Genomic DNA, 17,025 nt, shown 5'->3' on the forward strand with positions numbered 1-17,025 from the left:
CTCAGCGGATGATGAGGGCCTCCGAGCCGGGTCACGTTGGCTGACGATACCGACGCTACGGAGATTGAGGATGGAAAGTAAAGAGGATGCGCACCGCTGCGGCAGACACATGATGGGTGCCCTGACAGGCCGTCGGCGCGCTCGGAGGGCAGGCGTAATCCTGCAGAGATGAATACGCAGGCATGAACGAGCGATAGCAGTTCATTTTGGAGGACGCTCGGAAGCACATGGACCTGCAGGACGAGGGAGATGGTGGCTGGACAGGTCAGGCACGAAGTGCTTCCCCAGATTTCATTGAATGCGAAGCGCTGTGGTCGATGGGCGTGCCAGTGAGCGCAGTCTCGCAGCCGGTTCGGCGTAGAAAGGCGGCTGAGAACGCTGGGGATGCTGTGCCTGAGAAATGAAGGAGGGCGAGGATGGGGGAGAGGCAGAGGCTCTGAGCCGGCGGCGGGATCGCAGGAGCATGTGGGCCCAAACCCCAGCTTCCTAATTGGGCGGGATACCCCTGCCGGGTGGCGGCGCGGGGAGGTGCGAGCAAGAGTGAGAGGCCGAGCGAGTCTCGCAGCTGCCCTCATCTCGTCCCCGCCCCCGCCCGCCCTGGCATCCCCACCCGCCCCGCAGCGCTCGCATCCGAGCCTGCACTATGGCCATTGGAAAATGGATCCCCTTCGGCCCAGCGCAGAGCTCCCCCGCTGCCCCCGTCGTCGTCGCCGCACAACCGCCCGTCATCTCCTCCGCAGACGCGAAGCAGTTTGGTCTTGAGAATGTAAGTCGTTCGTGGCTCTGATACCTGGCGTCTTTAGCTGACCGGGCCTCGTCGGTGTAGTTTGGGAATACTTGGTGAGTTTGTCTCCGCTATTTCTAGACGTTTGTTCCGTCCACGGCCAGCGCGTCCGATGGCTCTATGCACGCCACCATCCACGACCTGTGCATCTCTTGCGCTCAAGCAATCTCTCTGTCGTACTCCCTCCTGCTCGACGTACGAGCGTGGCCTGCTCGTGGCCCTTATCGGCGCTGCTGCGTTTTCGCTCACGCTCGGTTGCACACCTCGCGTACGATCCGGATGTGCACGTCCTTGTCTCGTTCTGCGACCCCGGCGACACGAGTTGCGAAGTCCCCCAACGCAAGCTATCTTGGCATACCCGCGGGGTGCGCCATGAGCCATGCTCGACCGTGTGGCTTGTCTCAGAACTGGGTACCGAATTGCTGCCCCTCTGGTCTCCGCGCTGCGTGTGTGCATGCGCGTCTCCTACACGCTCTAGGATGTGCAAATGCACGTACTGTCCCCCGGACGCGTCGCAGATCCTTGTTCGTCAGAAATCCGTGGGTGTCGGCCTCTCCGGGTATACACCAACGGCGTACCCGGAACGGTCCAATGACGAACGGGGTTCTGTGTCGGGTTGTCTATCGGATAGAGCAGCGGTGGGACTGGAGCACGAGCATAGGATTTGTCAACATCTCTGCAATTCCCGGTTGGCTCTGCGTTGACATCCGTGAAGGCTCCGAGGCGCAACCGAGTACTACGGGCTCGGATGTGTCTGTTCTCTCCTCTGCTGTCTGGCTTGCACAGTGCACCGGGTCTGCATTCTGTGCTACTAGCCCATAGCAGGAGTGTTGCCTATGGACGTTCGTCAGACTCCGTGGTCATCGGACGTGCTGGACATGTATCACTCAAGCAGAAGGAGATAGAAACGCAACGTCCCCATACGCGCAGTAGCGCATACGAACTCTTAGCGTGCGCTCTGCGATTGCTGCCCGAGGACCCAACGTGTCTCGAGTTCGCACCCGGCGTTGTTCATCCCTTTCCGGGCTAACCTTGTAAGTCGAGAATACTGCTGACGCCGTCCTCGCAGCTACGCCAACTCTGTTCTCCAAGCACTCTACTTCTGTGGCCCCTTCCGCGAACTCCTCGAGCAGTACCCCGATCCCTCCGCGCCTGAACTCCCGCTCTTGCCGCCACACCCCCGCCCGCGCCCCTCTCGCCCGCCGCCCAGCCACAACCACCACCACCAAATGCCCGCCGACGACCGGATCGGAAGTACTCCGTCTCCTCGACTGCCTCCCCCCAGCCGGGCTCCTCGCTCACCACGTCGCCCGCGAATGCGTCTGGCGCGTACATGATCCCGTCACACCCGCCGACGCTGCTGTCCGCGCTCCGATCGCTATTCGTGCACATCAGCAAGCACCCCGCGGAGCGTGGCACGGTCGCGCCGCGGGCGTTCATCGACAAGCTGAAGGAGCTCAATGAGGTCTTCCGCGGGTCGATGCACCAGGACGCGCATGAGTTCCTCAACTTCTTGCTGAATAAGATCGTGGAGGAGATGGAGGACGACAGGCGGAATGGAACGGGCGTGTGGCAGGTGAACGGGTACGGGAACGGGAATGGAGAGAAGGCGGCGGGGAATGGGGTGGCGAATGGGAGTGCGGCGGGGAGCACGTTGAACGGGGAAGATCGTGAGTCGCTCGGTATGGCTCGTCTCCGGGGATCCTGACGACTGTCTCCGTCAGTGTCTTCGTCCATCGCGACGCTATCCACCACCGCGGCCGGACCGTCGTCCACCGCCTCCAAGACGTCGCAGCCGTCCACGTCACATTTCCAGGCGACACTCGTGCACCGGCTGTTCGAGGGCGTGCTCACATCCGAGACGCGATGTTTGACGTGCGAGACGGTGTCCTCGCGGGACGAGAGCTTCTTGGACTTGAGCATCGACATCGAGCAGAACTCGAGCGTGACGGCGTGCCTGCGGCAGTTCAGCGCGAGCGAGATGCTTTGCCAGAAGAACAAGTTCTTCTGCGACAGCTGCTGCGACTTGCAGGAGGCGGAGAAGCGGTACGTAGGTTCTCCATCAGACTGCGTGTGTACCTCTGGATTGATGGTGGATTGCGTTGGTGGCAGGATGAAAATCAAGAAGCTGCCTAATATTCTGGCGTTGCACTTGAAGCGGTTCAAGTACCAGGAGGACTTGGGGAAGTACATCAAGCTCGCGTACCGCGTCGCGTTCCCTCTCGAGCTTCGCCTCTTCAATACTGTGGACGACGCTGAAAACCCAGATCGGCTGTACGAATTGTTTGCTATAGTCGTGCATATCGGAAAGTGCGCGTCGTTTCTTCGGATGGCTTGCGACAGGTTGAAGTAATGATATCCTCCACAGCGGGCCACACCATGGTCACTACGTGACGATTATCAAAGCCCACGGGATGTGGCTGCTCTTCGACGATGACAGCGTGGACGTCATCAAAGAATCCGACATTCCGAGGTACTACGGCGAGTCGACGAACGGCTCCGCATACGTCCTCTACTACCAGGCCGTCGACCTCGACATGGCTGCCCTCGGCCTGAAGAACCCCGAGCCGGCGCCCTCAGCGACAGACATGGGTTCCGCCCCCGCAGCGAAGCCCGCCAACTCGGCCACCGTACCGGTGACGGGGTCGAGTGAAGTCGATTTGGGCTCGCCGGCGTTGCCCCCAGGTCTGACGGAAGAAGACTCGTCTGAGCGGAGCGAGTCGAGCTCGCCCCTCCCCGCCACCCCCGCCTCTCAGCCCATACCCCTCACGTCTGGTCAAACAATAAAAGGGCCCTCGGTACCGCCGCTGACGATACCGTCGTCGCAAACCATGTCTGACCCGTCGACGCCCGTGCAGTCCACTTCGTTAGGGAGCAATGGCAGCGGTGGCACTCTGAGCGGATTGTTCAACACACTCCGGCACAGCCGCTCGGAGAAAGGGCCAGACATCCGGAAGAGCTGGCTGAACGTCGATTCGTCTCAGGTACCACCAGTGCCGTCGCTGCCGTCGCCGACCGCGAAGAAGCGCCCGCGCAGGCCGACCACGCAACGAGCGTGGCGAGCACAGCGGAGGGGTATGAGAGCCCGAGCGAGCCGGGTAGCCCGTCGCTACACTATAACAACGCAGCGAACGGCTCGAGCACGAGCACGGGGAAGAGCCCGGAGAAGAAGACGAGTGGCTGGTTCAAGCGGAAGAGCTCCCGCCTCGAGGTGTCGTTCAGCGGGACGACGTCCCCGTCTGCGGGTAAAGACGACGCCGCGTACGTGCGGGCGCAGACTGTCAAGGAGGGTGCGTCGGTCTCCCGCCGGGGGTCCACGTCCGCGGCTGCGTTCGGCTCTGCGTCAGGCCCGTCGAACGTACCCTCGGTATTCAGTGGATCTATGGGAACGTTGTCGATGACTCCTGCGCTTCCGCCAGCGGCCGTCCCAGAATCGCCCGTGCAAGCACGGAATGGGTTACCTGACCACAAGAAGTCCACGCCCGACTTGCCGAAGAGCAAGGTTAGCAGTCATGACGTCGTCCACACTGGCTAGACTCCCGCGGAGACCGTCGACGGCAGGTGCGACGGTTGGTTCGAGCAGTTCGACGTGGACAGACTCCCAAGCTCCGCCGCTTCCACCTCTACCTGGTTCGTCGTATCCTTCACCAGAGCGAGACGATAATGGGGAGCGGCAAAGGACGTTGTCGACTGGTGGTCAGCACGCGCCTTCGTCACCCCGAGCAGATCACTCGCCCAGCTCCCACCCGATGCCACCGCCCGCGACACGCAGACCGAGCACCTCGCCAACAGCTATTGGCTTCTCGACAAGCACGTCTACTGGGAGCACGGTGTCGTACGGGAGCCCTGTCGAGGGCTCGTCGGGGAAGAAGCGAGCAACGCGCAAGCTGAGCTTCTCGGCGCCGATGCTCGGGTTCGGGCGGAAAGACAAAGATAGACATAAGGACCAGCCGCCGCCGAGCTCGTTCGCCGCACGGTGACCCGCCGACGCTACTCGGTGCCGATGTGGACAGTATGTTGTATGTGCGTCGTCAGCATCTAGACCATCTCCCTTCTTGTGCATATCCTTCGGCTTTCGATGCCTGCCGTTCGTCCTATGATTATCGCTTTCCGCATGCTTCCGCCAGTCGTTTGACCCCGCTCCAGTCGTGTACCTTTACATACTTGCCACTTGGTTGTAATCCTCTCGTGCCGCACGTTCACGTTCACGTTCCCTCGCTTCGCGCTATCCAGCCCCATCAACAGTCGTTTTATCTTATGTATCGTCCTGCCGCTGCACCGTTTGAAGGAGTGCGCCTGATACGGTCGAATAGTAGTGAGTCCAGCCACGGTATCTACATCACAATGTACATATAGCAACCTGCACGGCTAGCTAATACCTCAGTGTAAATCATGAAAGCTGTTCGGGTGGCGGGGTTTGCCTGGCTTGTCGAGTCTCGGAGGTCTCGACGACTTGAACGAAGATAAAGTAAGGCTGCCAGTGGCAGCCACCCCCGCCACTTCGGGCCCCTCGCTCCTGGCTTGTTCCTTGCCACTGCCCACCCGGAATGCAAAGGCACTTTTGGCGTTACGAGCACCCATGACTGAGCCGCGCTTTCACCCTGATGCAAGGTACGATTCGGTAGAAGGTGTGTGGTACTAACCTCCTAGTGTGCATCGCCAATACACTAATTTTGACCCTCTAGCGACCGAACGGTCCTGGCAGCAGGAGTTCCGGGGCACTACCGATGTCTTGTACACCACGCTGCAACGCTATATGAGCCAGAATACGCCACGGCCGTACGCACGCTATGCTGCTTTTACTCAGTCCTCGGGCTCCGGGAAATCACGAATGAACGACGAGCTCGCAAAGAAGGTCCTCTATATTCCCGTCAATCTAGGGCCTGTGGGCGGAGACGGTACGTCGATTATCCACATGGTGCTATATGTTCTCATTTGATGCTTCCGGCAGTTTACCCTCCAGCGGACGATCAAGCTTGCTACTGGTTCTCCGAGTATGCGAACACCCCGCAAAGCTGCTCACGCCGCGTGCAAGCGTTTGTCTGTGCTCTCTTTGCAACTGTGCTGGAGCGTTTGAAGCAGATTGAGGAAGATACTGGGACGGCAGTGTCCAATGGTGCTTTCTATATTGGATGAGCGCTGTCTAGCGGGGCTGATAGGGCTCATGAAGTGTCGACAACTACTGCGGAGGACGTCCTGGAGCGCGTGACGCAATTGGCGAGTGAGTTCAGGATGAAGATGAACGATGGCATGCGGTTTGGTCAGCATGTCAACTACCGAGTGGGCTTCTTTGAGTCCGTGGCGGAGAGAGCCAGCAATGTGAGTATGCGTGTATTAGTTTTTTGTGATACATACAGTATGTCTCATACACTCTTTGCCGAAGACGATCAGCGTGCGAAGGCAAGACGGTTCAACGAGTCAGTGCTGTCCATCTTTTGTTATATACATATTGCTGAAGGATGACAGTCGGTCGGCAGGACGAGACAGTCTGGACCATCGCACGCAAGTTGACGGACTACCTCGACCCCGTCAAAGCGTGTCGCGATGAGCCGCTTGTGATACTGTGCTTCGACGAGTATCATACGCTCACCAAGCCCCAGGCAGCCTCCCATGGCTGGTCACCATTCACAGTGCTGAGGAACGTCCTCCACACGATTGTTGACCTCCCAATCTTTACTCTCTTCGTATCTACCGTAAGCAACGTCGAACAGGTTGTCCCGCACATCCAGCAGCAGGGGATGTTCCCACCCATCGTCTTGACCTCATTCGACATCTTAGCCGAACGCTTGCCCGAGTCAGGCTGGACGCTGAAGCGAGTCGCATCCACACACCACATGGTGCATTTGGGCCGACCAATGTGAGTCATACACCATGACGTACTTGCGATGCTCATGGTGTGTTGTAGGTTCGCGGCGATGTATGATGCGGGTCGCCAGTCATACCAGCGAGACATCATTCACCTCGCGAGGATCAAGCTACTGTGCTCGCAAACAGCGCCCGAGTTTCTGTCAAACGTGCAGTCACTGGCGTGCATCGGATCACGCATCCCAATCAAATTCAAGACTAAGACTATTGATGAACCCACTAGTGAAATCATGCTGGTGGCGTCGCACATGCGGATGCTGCTTTACGTTAGCAGCGGTTTTGCGGGCGTGATCACCGACTGTCCATCCGAGCCATTGCTCGCGGAGGCGGCATATACGATCCTGGCTCTTAGACGGCGGTCAGATGCGGCAAAGCGAGTCGGATAGCAATCCCCTTTGCCGACAAAAGGGTCATGCCAAGGTTCTCAGAGCCCATACCCGCCCTCTCGTATCATCTCCACTGGTCCCATCTGGACTGTGGTAGTTCGCGAGGAGAAACGGTCGCCGCTGCCCTGCTGCTTGATGCCCGCGATCGTGCGACTACATTTCCTCTCGCTGCCGACGAACCGCTGCCTGGGATCGACGATATCGGGGACGACTGGGATCTCATGTACGACGGTGCTCAGAAGCGTCGAATCGTCACCGTGCCGCAATTCTTGCGGGCGCTCCTAGCAAAGTCTTGCCACGACATCCTTCCGGCCGAATATGACAGGCCCGAAAAGGCGGACGTTCCACTCGACGCCGCATTCAAGGATTGTTTCATCTACTTCAACCACTTGATACCAGCATCGACGTCGTGAACCAGATGTACCTCCGACTCGCCATGTCACGCGGAGCGGCCTACATCTGCGCGGACAACGAGGACAACATGGCCATCATCATTCCGATTCTATTCGGCACTGTGCTGGTGCAAGAGAAGGTGTCCGCGATCATGGTGCAGGTAATGAACAACAGGCGGTTCACAACGAAGGTGGAGCGTTATCTGTTCGACTTGATGAACCCGTACAGGTGCGGTGTTTTCGACAGCAAGGTAAAAGCCCCGCCTCCGGTCATACGCATGTTCTTCGCACTTGCTTCGCCCGAGTCGTCCGTGACGATCCCCTCGCAACGGCTCACCCCCAACACAGGCGTAGGCAGATATACTGCGTACGATATCTGGTGCGCCGGCGCGCGTGGTTCAACATTCGCGGTGGTCCAGGAAGACGAGGAGGACGTGCTCGCCAGGCTCCTCGAAACACTACGCGAGCACCGCGAGGTCGCGAAGTTGTATGAGGACCCCTGGCATCCAGAGTCAGAGTCAACGGTACATGCTATCCGGACAATGAGCCCAGGTACCTCGACGCATCGTAGCTACTTTGAGCAGTGGTTTGACCTCGAGGATTCCGACGAGGAAATTGAACTTGCAGAGCCGGAGTCCGAGTAGATGATGTCTTGATAGGGCCGCAGTGTATTATATTGGCGTTTGAGATTTTGTAGCTGTAGGTGTATGTACTTTGGTCGTGAGGCGATTTTGAGGGATCGTACATCAGATACCGTGCATGATGTAGAGCTAAGACGAATGCAACTTTTGTGTTGAGCTCGACGATCGCAGGGAGAGTGCGAACTGAGTAGCTGGGATACCGTGATGGGGCGGCGTTCTCCTCCAGGCTGGGTCCTTTGACTCGGGAACATGTCCCGCCGGCACAGAATAATACTAGACACGTTAGTGGGTTGAAGCAAGCCATGTTCTTCCGCAACCTCACTTCGAGTAACCCCGTACACGCTGGCACATACTAAGAAACTGTCCAAATTACCAGCTATATGAATACATTAAGTAGTGATACAACATCCGTTCGCCACCGCACCTTGTCATGCGCGCGACGCGCCGTGCGCAGCCCCGCCCGCCGTGTTGCCCTCACCTCCATCCTGCGGAACGTCGCCCGGCACCGCAGACCGCCGCACAACCGCCGTCCACGCGCGCCTCACGCACCACGCGACCAAGTTGAATATCCTATGACACCCGAATACGAGGTATTGCAAAGTGAACAGCACGCCGGAAAGGAACGACACGACAAGGACCGCGCTCGGCCACTCCGCCCACGCGACGGTGAGGAGGAAGATCATGAGGCACATCGCGGAGACGAGCATGCAGAGCGTCGGCACGCGGCAGTAGAGGCAGAAGAAGAAGTACGTGCCGTACACGTCTTTCGCGATCGTCTGCGAGCGAGGATCAGATCAGACATGCGGGGCGGATACAAGGGTTGGCCGGAGCTTACTTGGAACTTTTGTGCGTCCGCGTTGCTGTAGGAGAACACGAGCAGGGTATCGAGGAAGAGGCCGAGGCCAGCGGAGATAGCACCCAGCGCGACGACCTGCCGCGCGAGCCCGTCTATGGGAAATATAGAGCCTGGCGCGAGGCCGAAGATGGCTGCATCGATACCCGCCAACGCAAGTAGCTGTGTCACCGATTTCCAATAAGTTTATGAAGGCCTCGTCGTGGGACCAAGATGGGCAACTCACAGAAGCGGCGGCGACGTACCACTCCGTCAGGAGGCGCGCGAGCACCTTGTCGAAGCGCTCATGGTTTTGCGTCCGCTCCGCCTCGTAGAGATCGGAGTAGGGTGCGACTCGGTCCAGCATCCTCTCACCCCATGAGAACTGCGGGGACTCTGCCTGTTCGCTGTAGCGCGGGAGGACGTCGGGCGTATGCGCGCTATGCACAAACTCGGGTGTTTCCTCCATCGCGATTGCAGGTTCGTACGTAGATTTATCAGTATCGTCCGCAGGCGGAAAGTACTCGTCCTGTGGTGCGTCTGGGTATGCAGATGCCTCTGAACCGGAGACAGCGTCCTCTTCATCGTCAGTGTTGAGGCTGTAGCCGCGTATTCGTCGTTTGCGCCTCCGAATTCCATTTGGCGGTTTACCTGACGGTTCAGGTGTGAACCCACCAACCGCGGTGACTGAAGGACTTCTTGACGCTGTTCCGCGTCAGCTCGCAGCCTCCTAAGGGGTGGAACCGAAGACGTACATGAATGCTCTGAAGGGGTGTCTTCTCCAGGCTCTGACGGGTATAACTCCTGGGAGGTAAATGTGGGAGCAACGGGTGTTGGTGCATGTAGTCTGACAACGAGGTTGGCATGGTGCTGCTGCCGGCCTCTGACAGTCGGGCCCTTCTTTTGAGGAGTTGGGCACGAGAGACGCACGTCTATCGCTGCCCGGGATTATGGCCGTAAGAAAGAGTATTGCACAGGATGATACCACAAGACTCACTGGAGCCTGGTCGTCCTTGCTTTCCAGCGAGCTCGCCGAGGGAAACGAAGGCAGAGGCGACGAGGTGCTGTTTCTTCCTATGCTTATGGGATTTATGGAGGACTCTGATGTCGATCTTGCTGCGGTGGTTGACGTGGTGGCTGTGACGCGCATGAGATAGGAAACGAGAAACCACTCGCGGCAGTACCCACAGTGTCAACGGAATCTTCGTGTTCGGGTTTTGCCCGTCACAGCCCAGGGCTACTTCATGTGACTGGGCCGATCTACCACGTCGAGACAGACGACCGGCCGCCACGACTTTTCAGGACGGACAAATAGCAAGCCCTGTGTACGGACAACTGTGTGCAAAAGTCAGGAGAGCACTTGGCATGTCATGTCAATGCCAACTGGGAGCGTACTTGTCAAGAACCAAGGACTGTGGGATACATCGACGCATCGCGGACATGACAAGAGGCCATGGTCAGCAAGTCGACTCCGCGATGTAGGAGCCAACATACGTACTCAGATGCATCTTCAGCGACGACGCGCGACGGCATAACAGTCCTGCCCTTCGATACAGGCGCAGGTAAAGCAGACGCGTCGTCGGGCAGAGCTGGAGTTATGTATAGACTGAGGTCGGAGGCGGTGCAGGAGACGTCCTCGGAGCAGGTAGGCGGTGCCGATTGCAAAGTGCGAGCGATGGACAGGCGCTGTGCTCGAGCTGGCGAGACAAACACTGTATGTCCACGCACAACCGCTGGCTGGCTGGAGTAGACCCGACGGAGGGCTTCCGGGCAGCTGTGAAAGACTCTGAGATGCTCATTGTGGGTCTATTCGACACAGGGTATGGCAGGCATTGGGCGCCGGCGCTTATAGCATTATCGGATATATAAGTAATCTGGCATCTAAGTACATAACTCGTCGACCGGATCTGCCACTGCGATGTGTGTACAACTGCACAGGGGCAACATAGAGATGCGTGTATGACAGCGCGGGGGCAACATAGATTCGACCGACATGTATGCTCAATGAGGGCGCCGGGATAGGATCGAAACAGTGTCGACGCAGCAAGCATTTCCCCGCAAGTATGGTGATATAGTCCGCCTTGCGATGCGATGCTGGCACTATCGAGGCCAAGACTTCACAACAACCAGTGTCGGTCTAAAGGAATCCTGTCAGTAAGTGGTCGAGACACCGAGAGTCCACACCGTAGTCAGTTAAGAGGTACTAAAACGCTGCGCACCTCCAATCGCGAAGCTGAGGCCCTGCTAAAGCATGGGAGCATTGTCATGCATGAAAATGCATACCATGCAACCAGCTTTCGCGGCGTCTCCACGCGAGCGAGTGTTGTTCCGAGTCGGATGCGGAAGAGCTGTTTCCTCCCCCACTCTGCAGAGCAAGAGCGGCACAGTAAATCACGCCGAACAGAAGCACATCGAAGACAGTGTGTTCTCGTCGTGTTCTCGGCGCCAAGGGAGCCCAACAACTCTAAATATTTTGGCTTGCTGTCAATCACGCATGTCGCCAGCTTGTTCATTATTCGCACCTCGTTCTCCAGTGACAGCGATGTGCCACCCTCCCCCCAGCCTATACACCAGCACTTTGCACCACCCGCTGCCCGCCACGCAACCAGATAGAAACCCGGGAGCAGCCATACACAAGGTACTGCAGGGAGAACAGCACACCGGAGAGGAACGACAGTGCGAGGACTGCGTCGGGCCACTCTGACCAAGCCACGATGAGGAGAAAGACCGTCAGACACATCGCGGAGATGAGCACGCAGGCAGCCGGGACGCGGCAACGGAGGCAGAAGGAGAAGTAGGTGCCGTCGGCATCTTGTGCAGTGGTCTATGGGTCCAGATGAGATACGGTTGCACAGGAAGTCGGGTGACCAGACTTACTCTGAACCTTTCTCCGTCTATGTTACCGTACGAGAACAGAAGCGCGGTGTTGTGGAATAGGCCTAAGCCAGAGGAAATAGCTCCAAGTGCGACGATACGGCGCGCGAAGCCGTCTACGGGGAAGATGGAGCCAGGCGCGAGGCCGAAGACGGCCGCATCAATACCTCCCAGCGCAATCAACTACAGCACACATAAGACTTAGCAAAGACAAGCATCAAATTTAAAAAACATATACTCACCGAAGCAGCAGTGGCGTACCACTCGTTCCGGAGGCGCGGAAGCACCTCGTTAAAGCGATCCTGCTGTGTCCCGTGAAGCTCGGTATACGGTGTAAGTCGACGTAGCGTCCTCTCGCCCAGTGACGACAAAACGACGCCCAGCGACGACAAAGCGACGCCCAGCGACGAGGAAAATGACGAGATCCTTTCTCTCAACGTTGACACTCTGTCGCCCCAAGTGTTTCGTGCCGCATCCGCGGCAGGGTCGCTCACGTCATACGGAGGGACAAAGAGTGATTGTCTCTACACTTCATGCTCAGAGTCGGGGGTTATGTCCAGCGCGGGATATTCGGAGACAGCCGCAACATCTTCTGCGTTGGCATCGACGTCACAGCCACGTAGTCGTCGGTCTCGCCTACGTAGGCGACGTAGTCGTCGGTTCCCACTCTTGTCACCATTCACTGGAGGGTGATGCAACTGTTCCGGTGAGAGCCCATCGCCCACGTTGTCTGAAGCACCTATTAGAGCTGTTCTACATGAGTTGGCTACCATCCAGCGGCATCGGCAGTGACACAGGAACGCACATGTTAGTTCTATTGAAGTGCCATCGTCAGACTCTGACGGCTATACCTCCTTCACGGGAGAGATGGGAAACGGAGACGTAGGTGCACGCAAAGTGACGATAAGACTAACGTGACGCTGCTGCCGGCCCCCAACAAATCTGATCGTTGGGCTCCAGGGAATCGTGCACGAGAGAGGCACATCGATTTCTGCCCAAGGTGGTGAAAAAGGGGCGCACAAGACAGTAATAGCACTTACTGGGGCTTGTTTCTTCAGCTAGCCCGCCGAGTAAAACGGACTCCGAGGCTATGAGATGCTGTTGTTTCTTCCTGCGCTTATGCGATTTATACAGAATACGAATGTCAAGCTTGCTATGGTGGTTGACATTATGCCTGCAACGCGTTCGCCCAGGCGGTTGGCTGCGGCTTCGAGAAATGTTACTCACAGTCTAAAAGGGGTCTTCGTATTCGGATTTTGGCCATCTCGGCCCAGTGTCAATTCATGTGACTGAACCCCATCTACGTCCAGACAGACGACCGGTCGCCACGACTTTTCTGGAGGAGTGAATGACAGGCCCTCAGTACGAAAGACTAAACAGCAGCCACATAGTCAGGCTCTGAGCGCGAATAAGATCTCGGCGACGTACTTGTCAATAACCATGGACTATGAGCGGGCAATGAGTCGTGCCACAGCGGTCAGTGCCCCCAGTCCGCGACAAGTTCTGGAAAGACTTACTCGGGTATGTCCTCGGTAGTAATGTGAGACGGCATTCTGCCAGTGGTCGTTCTTTCGACGTTTACTGTAAGCGTAGTGAGTGAGATCTTGTGGGAAGAGTCGAGGTTACATAAGTACTTACGGGGAGATGTCCAGAGCAGTGCTCAGACCTGCTCGTCCGCAGGCCTTCGCAGCCAACCGCGCGTCTTGTGCATGTTTAATCAGATGTGACGCTGTGCTCATTTTGGTCATATGTGGCTCTTCTTGACGGGGTCGACTCATCAAGAAGCAGGACCCGGCAGGACAGCATGGTCAGTGTCTCGACAGCGATACGATGCGACGTAACTTTGTGGCGCAGAAGTTACTGCCAGCGCAGTATCATCACGGCAGCAGTATCGCTATATATGTCCCAGAGTCCCTGAGTAGCTATTTCGAGTTGTGACTGAATTGACATGAACAGCAAGCGTAAGAAGACTAGGAGACAACAACAACTTGCAAACTAGGACGCCAAGCGCATCAACGCCACTCGACCGATCGGGAACAAACGCTGAGCGCTTCCCCACCGGGCGGCGGGCGGGTGCGAGAGCCATGACAACGACCACCGGTGCTATCTTGGGTCGTTCTAACATAGCGCGAATATTCTGTGCGATATTCTGTAGGCCGATGGGGGTCGAGGCGGTATGTTGTCGGAAGGAGAGAATGAGATCACGGACGCGTGGGGGCCACATACTATTCCTCATCGGGCAATACTTGTATTGTAGTATTCAACATGGTCACGCAAATACAACACTAGCCCCTAAAACACGTCTTCCTGGCTTACACAAGGGCGAAGACTTTGGCCAGCCGCTTAAATAGGTGAGTGGCACACTGTAGCCTTGTCCCTCCCCAACTCCCCCGCCTCCTTATCCCCCGTCTCCAAGAGCCAGTGCTGGTCACTCAAGATGTTCTCGATGCGTACATCCTTGTTGGGCTCCTTGAATATTCTCCTCAGACGTCGACCCCGTGCCCTTGACCTTGAGAAGGGTGTGGTGGAACTCGGCCTACGCCCCAATAACGACGGCCAAGGACGACCACCAATACGGATGCGCCTTGAAGATGTTGCCAATGACGTGTTGATCATGATATTCTCCTACCTAGACGTCCGGGACGTCGTGGCCCTGCGGCAGGTGAGTAGGGTCGCGGTCGGCGTGGCCCTCACTGCAACTGAGAGCCTTGTTGGACTAGGTCAACAAGTTCTTCCACGACATATCGCATCATTCTATCATCTGGAAACGATTCTTACGACAATCAGACGTACCTATCCCTCCCCTTCCCCCAACTTCACGACACTCACTTCCTCACCTCAGCGGCCTCGAGGCCGAACGTCTTCTCCTGCGCTCCGTTTCTCTACAGCGAACCTGGACGAGCCGCGATCCGAGCTACATTGATTCTTGGGCATTCAACGCCAACTACACCGTCTTTTCCATGGCCACCGTCCCTGGCGGACAGTACCTCATCGCATCCGTCGGCAACTGCATCGGCAACGGCGAACGCTTCACCGACTACTCCCTCGTGATCTACGCGATGGACCACCCTCACGGTGGCGGGCACGCCATCGCGCGCACACGCACCCACACGAAAGCATACCACCTCAAGGCGCGCTACACGACTATCCGCGGCCGCCACTCGATCGCCATCGCCTACGTCCGGCGTGACTGGGGCCGCCGCTCCGAGCGCGAGAACCCGAACCCGAGCGTCGACGTCTCCGAGTTCAGTGGCGACCACGAGATCGATCCGCCCACCCCCATCAAGTACGAATGCGTCGCTCTCGAGGTGCCCCTCGAGTGCCTTGAGCTCCTCAGCGACCCGCGCCTCACACCTGGAACGCCGGAGTGGAAGGCTCATGCAAATGCACAGCCAAAACCATTCCGATACCTCGCCATTATTCGAACGCGGAGCCAGCTGATGTATCCTGACATAGACGAGTTGTTCGGCAAACCGTACCTTGCGGTGTTGAAGAGACCGAACAGTATCGTCTTCCAAAACCTCGAAGGCGGAGCGGCCTCGACGCTGTTTTGCCAGATACCCAACTTACCCAACCAGCCGTTGGTATGTCGACCCTTTGTTACACAATTGAGTAAGTAGTTGACTCAGATAAATAGACGTCAAAAATACTCAACATTCGGCTGGTTTCGATCGACAACGCTGTCCTCGTCGTGCGGAGACTGGACGGCTATGCCCAAAACCCGAAGCGAAAGTCGTTTGCTGAGTTATACCACGCCATTCCGTCAGACGCACCCGCCCCGAACCGCGACCGTCAATGGACCCGCGAGGCCTTCGACAGCGAGGAGTTGGACAACAACGATTACATCGACTGCGCCATCTCCGATCACGGCATACCTACCCGTCTCGACGACTCCGTCCTCCCCCAGCTCTACAGCGCCATCGACAGCATGATCCCGCACCCGATCACGCTCTTCCTCCGCGTGCGCAATCAAGACAAGCTGCACCGCTGGGTGATGTTCCCCGAGAAGCGGGAGCAGGTCCTGCCCCCGAGCCCAGACATGCGCTCCTCGGAGGTGTCGCACTTGACCAAGTACGGCAACTGGCACTACCGCTTTGACCACATCCACGAGACGATCCGGTCCGGGGGCGAGGGCGGGGACCTCCTCTCGCACCGCGCGCTGCCTGGTTCGCTCCGCTCGATCGTCTACGCCGTCCCGCGGTTCGACACCTCGGACACCCCGCCTGTGTGCTCGATCGGCCGCCAGTGGTGCCCGCACAGCCAGAGCCTCGCGGCCGCACAGCCGCTCTTCCAGCAGCAGGCGGAGCACGGCGTACCAGACTCGCCAAACACGTTCGTGTGGGTCGCGCTGCCGAGCAACATTGACTTCGGCGCTGTTAACTCCATGACGTGGGACGAGACCATCGGTAGGCTGTTCGTTGCCAGCAAGTGGAACGAAGAAGTATTCGTCATCGACTTTGCCAAAACGCCCCGCCTCGGTGAGTTCCTGACCTTACGGCTGTTCGTCGGAATTGTGATATTGATGACATCTGTCGCCGTCTCCAGGAAAATCCGGGCAACGCGTGAGCCCCATTCCGTTCGCCATCCAACCTGACCCCAACAAAGTCCACGCCCCAATTCCCGAACCTCGGCCTGAATCTCCTGTTCGTTCCCTACTGGAATGGCTGGCTGCGCGCAACGAAGATAACGATGTCAATATGGAAGACGCATAACAAAACTCACTGCCGACGCTCTCTTGGACTTTGCTATAGACACGCTCTCGCGCTCGTTTGCTCTCGTGCTCGTCCCTGTACTTGCTCTTCTCTCTTCCTCTCCTCTCTCCTTTCCTTGTATCGATACCCCCGAGGACTACGTGTAGCAAATGGCGAATCTGGTGTAGCACTGAGTGACGTATAATGTTGTACATTACCCCCAGCCATCTCCTTCCGTCAGGGAAGTAATTGAAGGTTATATTTCGACTGAACCGCAGCTACTGGCGCTGATTTGTAGAGCTGAGCCGATATAACTGCGCAGATCTGGTCATATTGGATCCGGGTATGTTAGGGTTTGGCGCAACCAGTACTGTCGAACGGGTACGCCGCCTGTCTGGTGCACAGCGTCATTCGACTGATGCATTCTGGAGTATAGCCTTGCATACCTGTTGATCGAGTGGATATTCCTGTCACGGCCAGTGTGCCAGAAATCTTCAGTGTTGGACGGAATCATCGCCGCCATCGACGGCTAGACAAAGAGGACAGCACAGGCCATTCAT

General features: G+C 57.5%; 7 protein-coding genes across 7 annotated transcripts; 5 read left to right on the forward strand and 2 right to left on the reverse strand.

Moving 5' to 3' along the window:
• Positions 1-593: 593 nt before the first annotated feature.
• B0H18DRAFT_339288 (uncharacterized protein) lies at positions 594-1,862 on the forward strand. The gene is made up of 2 exons (XM_048037657.1): positions 594-766; positions 827-1,862. Exon 2 carries the CDS (start codon positions 905-907, stop codon positions 1,604-1,606), a length of 702 nt encoding a protein of 233 aa, XP_047893593.1. The 5' UTR covers positions 594-766; positions 827-904; the 3' UTR covers positions 1,607-1,862.
• On the forward strand, positions 1,863-4,492 carry B0H18DRAFT_339289 (uncharacterized protein). Its single transcript, XM_048037658.1, has 4 exons — positions 1,863-2,454; positions 2,509-2,830; positions 2,897-3,094; positions 3,153-4,492. Exons 1-4 carry the CDS (start codon positions 2,118-2,120, stop codon positions 4,183-4,185), a joined length of 1,890 nt encoding a protein of 629 aa, XP_047893594.1. The 5' UTR covers positions 1,863-2,117; the 3' UTR covers positions 4,186-4,492.
• Positions 4,493-5,363: 871 nt separating this feature from the next.
• Positions 5,364-7,448, forward strand: B0H18DRAFT_1118876 (uncharacterized protein; the record flags this gene model as incomplete). The annotated part of the gene is made up of 8 exons (XM_048033859.1): positions 5,364-5,412; positions 5,470-5,682; positions 5,736-5,900; positions 5,955-6,103; positions 6,168-6,201; positions 6,251-6,641; positions 6,690-7,007; positions 7,070-7,448. 8 exons carry the CDS (start codon positions 5,364-5,366, stop codon positions 7,446-7,448), a joined length of 1,698 nt encoding a protein of 565 aa, XP_047893595.1.
• B0H18DRAFT_1211012 (uncharacterized protein) lies at positions 7,307-8,071 on the forward strand (the record flags this gene model as incomplete). Its single annotated transcript, XM_048036404.1, has 1 exon — positions 7,307-8,071. The coding sequence occupies exon 1, from the start codon at positions 7,454-7,456 to the stop codon at positions 8,069-8,071; it is 618 nt and encodes a 205-aa protein (XP_047893596.1). The 5' UTR covers positions 7,307-7,453.
• B0H18DRAFT_1005746 (uncharacterized protein) lies at positions 8,037-10,707 on the reverse strand. The gene is made up of 9 exons (XM_048028596.1): positions 10,399-10,707; positions 10,296-10,312; positions 10,180-10,235; positions 10,089-10,150; positions 9,898-10,037; positions 9,656-9,838; positions 9,148-9,605; positions 8,904-9,083; positions 8,037-8,844 (listed from the first exon to the last, which is right to left on the reverse strand). The coding sequence occupies exons 1-9, from the start codon at positions 10,431-10,433 to the stop codon at positions 8,497-8,499; spliced, it is 1,479 nt and encodes a 492-aa protein (XP_047893597.1). The 5' UTR covers positions 10,434-10,707; the 3' UTR covers positions 8,037-8,496.
• Positions 10,708-12,272: 1,565 nt separating this feature from the next.
• On the reverse strand, positions 12,273-13,507 carry B0H18DRAFT_339396 (uncharacterized protein). Its single transcript, XM_048037659.1, has 7 exons — positions 13,413-13,507; positions 13,292-13,355; positions 13,203-13,219; positions 13,002-13,146; positions 12,815-12,948; positions 12,580-12,765; positions 12,273-12,522 (listed from the first exon to the last, which is right to left on the reverse strand). Exons 2-6 carry the CDS (start codon positions 13,324-13,326, stop codon positions 12,620-12,622), a joined length of 477 nt encoding a protein of 158 aa, XP_047893598.1. The 5' UTR covers positions 13,327-13,355; positions 13,413-13,507; the 3' UTR covers positions 12,273-12,522; positions 12,580-12,619.
• A 713-nt stretch (positions 13,508-14,220) lies between these two features.
• On the forward strand, positions 14,221-15,548 carry B0H18DRAFT_1166294 (uncharacterized protein; the record flags this gene model as incomplete). Its single annotated transcript, XM_048035848.1, has 2 exons — positions 14,221-14,436; positions 14,495-15,548. The coding sequence occupies 2 exons, from the start codon at positions 14,221-14,223 to the stop codon at positions 15,392-15,394; spliced, it is 1,116 nt and encodes a 371-aa protein (XP_047893599.1). The 3' UTR covers positions 15,395-15,548.
• Between the last annotated feature and the right edge of the window lie 1,477 nt (positions 15,549-17,025).

This window comes from Fomitopsis serialis (assembly GCF_022376445.1).
Source record: "Fomitopsis serialis strain Sig1Antser10 chromosome Unknown B0H18scaffold_31, whole genome shotgun sequence".
Classification (NCBI taxonomy): Eukaryota; Fungi; Basidiomycota; class Agaricomycetes; order Polyporales; family Fomitopsidaceae; genus Fomitopsis; species Fomitopsis serialis.

Coding starts and splice junctions, on each gene's coding strand:
- B0H18DRAFT_339288 (XM_048037657.1), top strand. CDS start 905: ATGCACGCCACCATCCACGACCTGTGCATCTCTTGCGCTCAAGCAATC.
- B0H18DRAFT_339289 (XM_048037658.1), top strand. CDS start 2,118: ATGATCCCGTCACACCCGCCGACGCTGCTGTCCGCGCTCCGATCGCTA. Junction 2,455..2,508: donor CACGTTGAACGGGGAAGATC/GTGAGTCGCTCG, acceptor TGTCTCCGTCAG/TGTCTTCGTCCATCGCGACG. Junction 2,831..2,896: donor TTGCAGGAGGCGGAGAAGCG/GTACGTAGGTTC, acceptor CGTTGGTGGCAG/GATGAAAATCAAGAAGCTGC.
- B0H18DRAFT_1005746 (XM_048028596.1), bottom strand. CDS start 10,433: ATGCCGTCGCGCGTCGTCGCTGAAGATGCATCTGA. Junction 9,839..9,897: donor GCAAGGACGACCAGGCTCCA/GTGAGTCTTGTG, acceptor AATCCCGGGCAG/CGATAGACGTGCGTCTCTCG. Junction 8,845..8,903: donor CGGACGCACAAAAGTTCCAA/GTAAGCTCCGGC, acceptor CCTCGCTCGCAG/ACGATCGCGAAAGACGTGTA.
- B0H18DRAFT_339396 (XM_048037659.1), bottom strand. CDS start 13,326: ATGCCGTCTCACATTACTACCGAGGACATACCCGA. Junction 12,949..13,001: donor ACGAAGACCCCTTTTAGACT/GTGAGTAACATT, acceptor AACGCGTTGCAG/GCATAATGTCAACCACCATA. Junction 12,766..12,814: donor AGCTGAAGAAACAAGCCCCA/GTAAGTGCTATT, acceptor CACCTTGGGCAG/AAATCGATGTGCCTCTCTCG.